The 7191-nt window shown below is 44.0% G+C and overlaps 1 protein-coding gene across 1 annotated transcript; it reads right to left on the reverse strand.

Annotated features, from left to right (window-relative positions):
* Positions 1-1202: 1202 nt before the first annotated feature.
* Positions 1203-6202, reverse strand: LOC106819162 (the record flags this gene model as incomplete). The annotated part of the gene is made up of 3 exons (XM_014823815.1): positions 5785-6202; positions 1927-2063; positions 1203-1610 (listed from the first exon to the last, which is right to left on the reverse strand). Coding segments are annotated over exons 1-3 (963 nt in total), but the record flags the coding sequence as incomplete, so codon positions are not given.
* Between the last annotated feature and the right edge of the window lie 989 nt (positions 6203-7191).

Genomic DNA, 7191 nt, shown 5'->3' on the forward strand with positions numbered 1-7191 from the left:
GACAAGTATGTCTGTTTACTCCTCCGATCTCTTTCTCTCCCCTTAAGCCCGGCGCACACGTGAGTAATTTTACTATAATTGGTAATGCAGATCACGTGACTGTGCGCAGCCGGGCGCACAATGATTTAAACGCATGCGCTGTGAGTACCAGTGTTGAGTAAATTTACGCAGCTAGCGCGCACACGTTGAGTATTTTGACGCATGAGTCAAAATACTCGACGAAAATCCGCGCACTGCCACCACGTAAGTATTTTGACGCGTGCATCATTTTACTCGCGTGCGCGCCGGGCTAAAAGCCCGTATTAAAGTAAAAAAGTGTTAAGTATTAAAGTATCTTAGACGCATCAACGTATGCCTCGACGCAAACAACATTATTTGCGCCGCATGCTTACAGCTGGGTATATAGCCAAAACGCCGCGCAAAAAAATAAAAACCAAAAACATAATTTTGGCAGCGTTTTATCCTGACTTCTTTTATTACCCGTTTGTGTTGCGAGTAGGCATAGTTATACTAATCATACCTAGGGTGCCGTACGCGTTCGATAGATGCGAAGTGGCGGTTCGTTGATGTGCGGCGGCAAGAGTGACCTGTCTTTAGATCGCGTGACGCTGCAGTGACATGGCGTGGTAGAACGCATCTCAATGGGCACCGCGCGTTCTAGTGACCTCGGTGATGATTTCATTAGCCAACAAGCCTCATTAACGCATCAGATGCGCTTTAACCATCGCAAATGCAAATACGATACAAACAAGAGATGGTCACAATAATCGGAGATTTTTTGTTTACTTTTGGACCCCGTCTTTAAATTTAATCCCTGATTTATAAGACACTTAAATATATATATATATATATATGAGTCCATGCTAGTAGCCACCCTAAAAATCGCTTAGGTTTACGACATGAACCTAATTTCATTTAATAAACTGCTCGACTCCGTATGACCTTTACTGTGGGCCTGTAAAATGCAGCCACAACTATAGCCTGACCACAGACTGATGTCGGCATGGTACAATCTAAACAGTGATAACCTCATAGCTGGCGTCAATGCACGTCATTAATATGGTCCATGGTACGACTATTGATAAAAATCTCATGTCTCTTGGGCGTAATGTAACTTGCTGAGTTTCATTTGCAGATACGTCGCAGTTTGTTGCAGTTAAGCTGAAGTAAAATGAAATAGTCTTTTCGGATGGATTAGCTACCTCGTACACAACCCTTGCATGGCCGACGTTACGTTTGATGATCGCTATTTCAACACGCCCAGATTTCCCGAATTTGTCTCTTGACTCCCGTATGATTTCTGTGCGAATTTGAGATGGTTTGCCAAAGACATTCACGTATTTTCCTTGACTAATTAATTTAATGGCTGTGAAGTCTGGGAATGGCCGTTTGAGATTACAGGCACACAGCTCTTGGTCGACACCATCTGTGATGGCGCAGTTAAGGAAGTCCGCGTATATATTGATGCGCTGCAACGCTTCTAGTCTTATAGCTGCGGACCTGTGTGGACTATAGCCAATGGTAACTGAGAATTCTTGTAACGGAGAATTCTTAATTCCTGCACCCGTAACACTGGCAAGTATTATCATGCGTATCTTGAGGGTGCCATCCTGAAACAAGAACGATAATATGAGTAATAGCGTTTCTTACAGTTTTATGTAGCCTGACACATTGGGGGGGGGGGCGCATGAGCTGCTCAGGGTAAACACAAAAGTTTGCGCGTCTGATGAGCGTTGGACTATGTAATTATAAGCTTCTTCCCACCCCCATACCCGTCATCTACGTTGAATTATTTATAATGGTAGCAGACCTGTTTTTCTGCTGGTCTGTGCGCATTAGCATTGACAGCTGGTATCAGGAGCGTACGTCTGCGAGGAAGTAATGAAATGTCAATGACATGGTTCGTTCAATGACATTTGCACGCACTTGTGCTTTCGCTGTAATGACGGTGTGGAACTGATGTGGAACAAGTCGTTCGCAGCGACCGAATCCTGACGAAGCTTGAGGAAAACGAGTTGTGTATTGCCTGGAGAGTCTGTTGTTGAATTCTCCAATAGCAAATTCTGTTATGAAAAAAAGTTGAAATTATTTTTTTTAAATCGCCAATAGAGTTGTTTTAGTAATCGGGCATGAAAAGAAATAATTTTATCGCGAAATGACATATGACTACCTTAAGCTATAACTCGACAATAGAACTCGAACCCTGTCATCATATAATAATAATTTTAAGCAGTACCTGAAACCATTAGCTCATAGTATTACAGCTATACACAATGTTAATTGTTTAGCTAACTAGCATTATACAGTCATTATATACATAGGTCCTCATTTGAAATCAGCCGGAGTCCGTTTCGATATGGATAATAAAAATAGAGAATTAAAGACTAGTTTCCGAGTGCTATTTCTAAACAAAAAATATTTTTCAGGAACATTGAATGGAATACTACTCAGGGTATTATATTCTGTAACAAAATGCAGAGCACATAAGGTGATACTTTGTGTCATTCAGGTAGTTACGATCGTCGTGCGTCTTTAATTTTGAACTTAACTATTGTACTGTGATTTTTAATAATGAGTGGGTATCGTCGCCGCGTTAGTTTTTTCTTGTTCTACTCCTCTCTGGCTCTCTACATCGTATATGTCTATCGTCTATCCCCTCTACATCGTATATGCCTATCGTCTATCTCCTCTACATCATATATGTCTATCGTCTATCTCCTCTACATCATATATGCCTATCGTCTATCTTCTCTACGTCGTATATGTCTATCGTCTATCTCCTCTACATCGTATATGTCTATCGTCTATCTTCTCTACATCGTATATGTTTATCGTCTATCTCCTCTACATCGTATATGTCTATCGTCTATCTCCTCTACATCGTATATGTCTATCGTCTATCTCTTCTACATCGTATATGTCTATAGTCTATCTCCTCTACATCGTATATGTCTATCGTCACATATACGATGTAGAGGAGATATGTCTATAGTTTATCTCCTCTACATCGTATATGTCTATCGTCTATCTCCTCTACATCGTATATGTCTATCGTCTATCTCCTCTACATCGTATATGTCTATCGTCTATCTCCTCTACATCGTATATGTCTATAGTCTATCTCCTCTACATCGTATATGTCTATCGTCTATCTCCTCTACATCGTATAATGTCTATCGTCTATCTCCTCTACATCGTCTCCCCTCTCTAAAATCTCATGTCTCTCTGCTTGTCAATTGCCGTTTAGATATGCCGCGCCAAACCGAATTTAGCAGAACTACCTTGGCAAAACCAGACCCTGGCGGGGAGCAGCAAGCGATGCCCGCTCGTAGGTGCGGCGCGTTGCGTCAACTACTTCCACGCGCCAAGACACGATGCGCCCTGTTATCCTCTCAACGACAAGCGACCACTGATCTCTACTATACTAACTATATTATATTAGTAAAGTAGAGATCAGTGCAAGCGACACATCGTACAGCCATCGCCTGTCGGACAGAACCCGGGCGCGCCCCCACGGGCCAGGTGCGACTGCCAAGCGTCGCCTCATTCTCAGTGCTCTTCGTCATCGCTTGTTGAATACAATAATTCCATTGACCCTTCTTGAAAAGTTCATGTCCTCATGAAAACGTATTTCCAATTAAAAACGATATATCATAACTACGTTCCAAAAATACCGCTACATAAATATAGAATAAACTGGGTACATAAATTGTTTATACCGTGAATCAAGGAACAGTGATACAAAACAAACAGTCCCATGATGTGCTGAACAAGCGTATATATATATACCGTGCTCGCATGTGAAGCGGTTTTCAAGATACCGATCGCGTTTATACGCTTGATGGTGATGGACAAACCTAGGGGTAGTGGAATGGAAAGTCCGGTTTTGATACAAGTTGAGAGAGATATTGCTGCAGCTGTCTAGTGAAAATGAGCGCTCATTTTCGTATCACATTCGCTCGGAAAGTGGGCTAGACAAGGATACCATCTTATCGCGTAAAACACGTTAGTAAATCGGTTAATAATAAAAAAACACAAAAAACAACTAAACGACGAACATAAAATGCAGATAGCACCGGCTAAGCTATATCGTAAACACAGATCCATAGCCAATCTTTGTTTATTAAAAATTGGAATTCGTGGTTTCGCTATATTTCGTGGTATAGACCAAATGGTATCGGCAATCGTGACTCAAAAATGACATGACGCGGGACGAAATCGGATGCACCCATTCCCGGGCAGAGCTGTTTTAGCTCGTTCGTCACCTTTAATTAAATATCTTCATTACGCACTATGGTAAGTTTATACCGTAGTATGCCTCTATTTGCAGGGTTAATAACACGCCGAATGCGGCTTCCCTAAATTGCAACATTCGAGGTAATACTTTAGAAATCGGCTTGGCGTCTCGCCTTTTTCATCGCATAGGCTTACTATATCATACATCTCTCTTTCTGACGGTTTGAGTCACCGTCACGCCGTACAATGAAATTCGAATACCACGCTACCAACTACGAAAAATGCGCGCTGCTCGGCAATGCTCGAGCTATTTTACTGCTAAATAAATTATCTTCGAACTCGATCTTGGCTATGTATACAGTAATTAGGATGTAGCTTACCCTAGGTATCGTCGCCGTGTTAGTCTTCTTCTTCTTCTGCTCTTCGACCTTGCTCTGCGCGGGATCTGGAGGCTGTCGAGCTTGGAGGGCATGACAACATGGCTGCCGCTTTGTCCCTCCCTGTATTGTATTTCTCCCTGGTGCAAAAATCGGGTTCGAGAGCGTCGGGTCCGGAGATGATTGCCTCTCCCTCTTCTTCCTCCCTCGCTTTTCTTCTCTGTCTCGCCTTCTTCATCATTTGGGGGATCAGCGTAGCGTACGTAGCAAATGCGGAATCTTCTTCTTCTTGTTCCTCTTCTTCTGGTTCCGGGGGATTATAGCGTAGCGAATGCAGATCGTTGCATCCTCCACCAATTATTGTACTTATAATTTTCAATGATGAGGTCCGTGCAGGATCTTGTAGTGTAGAGTTAGCAAATAGTAAAGATGACGTGGTATAGACCAAATGGTATCGGCAATCGTGACTCAAAAATCGACAATCATTGTGATCAATTATTGAGATCAAGAATCGACAGCGGCGTGTAACGAAGAATGGTGACGTTTGTGTGGAGCTAGCTTATATACTGCCCAGGCGAAACCGGATTAACCGATTTGGCAGAAAATTCAAACTAGATTTTTGGCGTGAAATAGCAAGCGATGCTGTCGCGCCCGTTCCACGTCACAGCGCGTCGCGTCACCTATTCTCAGTACCTGTTGATTTCGATACGCGTCGCGTCACCTGGCCGTCCAACTTGTCACCGCTATTGTCACAACGCTCAAGAGGCCGTCACTATTTGTCACCGCTTGTCACCGCTATTGTCCCAAACGCTAAAAGCGTCGCATCAAGACGCGGTCACCGTTTGTCACCGCTTGTCAATTCAATAATGGCCTATGGTGCGACGTGCCAAGCGTCGCATATCCTGTCGCCACCGTTTGCTGAATACAATATAACCATTGATAATAAATTATGTGTATATCGATTATAACAAGAGCGTATTGAGTATGCTCTTGTGTACATCTCTGACACATCAAACAATCGATTTATACTCATTTATATATTGGATAGCGTAATGGCATAACGTTCAATGGCCTGGTCAATGCTAGCGGCGCCTGTCGTTGAAGTGAAACATGCATCTATACACATAAACTACTCACGTAAAACTGAAGAAATATCCACGAACATCATCACCTGCAAAAATCTGATGGCCGCTGTCGTTCACCATGGGTTGTTCCGCACCTTCACAGATACACGTGGCACCCTGTGCTAGTGGTAAATCCTCACAGCTCCTGTTGAGCGGGACTGGACTTAGCAGGCCCAGTTCATCGCTGTTTACTTTTCCGTCCGTCATAATGGCAGGCAGAGCCGTCAGCAGGTAATGGAGATCCCTGTGTGAGACAAGTCGATGCTGGTTCGTCTCCAGAGCCTCTAGCATCGCTGGCCCGAGTATGCGTTGCACATGTTCAGGCACGACAAGGAACAGAAACGGGTTGTACTGCTCCACCGTCGCCTCGTATGAGTTGTACTTGCCGTAGTGGAGGCCGTGATCAGAGATGAGAATCGTAAGAGTTCTCGGCTGCCTCGCAGCAACCCGTAGGTAGCGAGTCATGAAGGAGTCGGCTGTCTTGACCCGCACGTTGGAAGGTTCGTGAGCCACGTTAGTATGTGTAGGCACGGTGGCTGGGGAATTATCCAAGACCTACAAACCATGAGCCTACGAAACGCGACCTTTGCAGAGAGACTGAGGTCTGTACACATCGATGCCGCTACGTTCACTATGGCTATATGCGAGATCATGCAAGTCGCTGGCGCAAAGCCGTTCAACCTCCGACCAGTCTGCTTGAACGGTCGAGACCTTTTGGACTACGAAATGACGCATGTGATGAGCTACCAAGAAGCTCTCATTGCGGCCAATATCCCGCACATGATGTGGACAATGTTGTATCACAAGCTTGGGCATCGTATACTGTACGTTGAGGATGATAGCTTGTTCTCAGCAGGCACTGTTCGAAAAATCACCAACTAAGGATTCGGTACACTATGGCGGACGCATTATCAAGATCACACTTTTTTCGCTCATTGCCACGAACAGTGCGAACTCTTCAGGAACTGCGTTCTGAAGGCCAAGTGAAAATACTCGACTATGAGGTGTATCAAGCTAATGGGAAGAACACGCGTCCCAACCTCATGATCACGGCAACATTGAAACGCTGATTCTCAGAGGATTTGGTCGCGATGGAAACGTGTGGTAGACTCTGCAGTTGCGGTGGTAACAAAAGCAGCTGGTTGATAGTTTCGTTCGCAGTTCTCTTAAATTTAATAAAGCAGAATCCGTAGTGATTCTCTTCGTTTGAAGGTGCTATTACCTTTTCTATTCGCCGCTGAAGCTGTAACACGTTATCGAACATAGAGTACACAACCTTACCGGCGTTATCCTCGTACAGACCCAGTTCAACGGGTCCTGTATACTGTTCGCGATCACAAGTGACATTTGGTTGCAGGACGGGGTTCTTTGTAATTATCTGACAAATAACGTGAGCTGTATAGTTACTGCATGTTTCTGGTGGACGGCTGTAGATCTTCTTGGTTATTATACAG

Source organism: Priapulus caudatus, unplaced genomic scaffold (genome assembly GCF_000485595.1).
Source record: "Priapulus caudatus unplaced genomic scaffold, Priapulus_caudatus-5.0.1 Scaffold2914, whole genome shotgun sequence".
Taxonomy (NCBI): domain Eukaryota; kingdom Metazoa; phylum Priapulida; class Priapulimorpha; order Priapulimorphida; family Priapulidae; genus Priapulus; species Priapulus caudatus.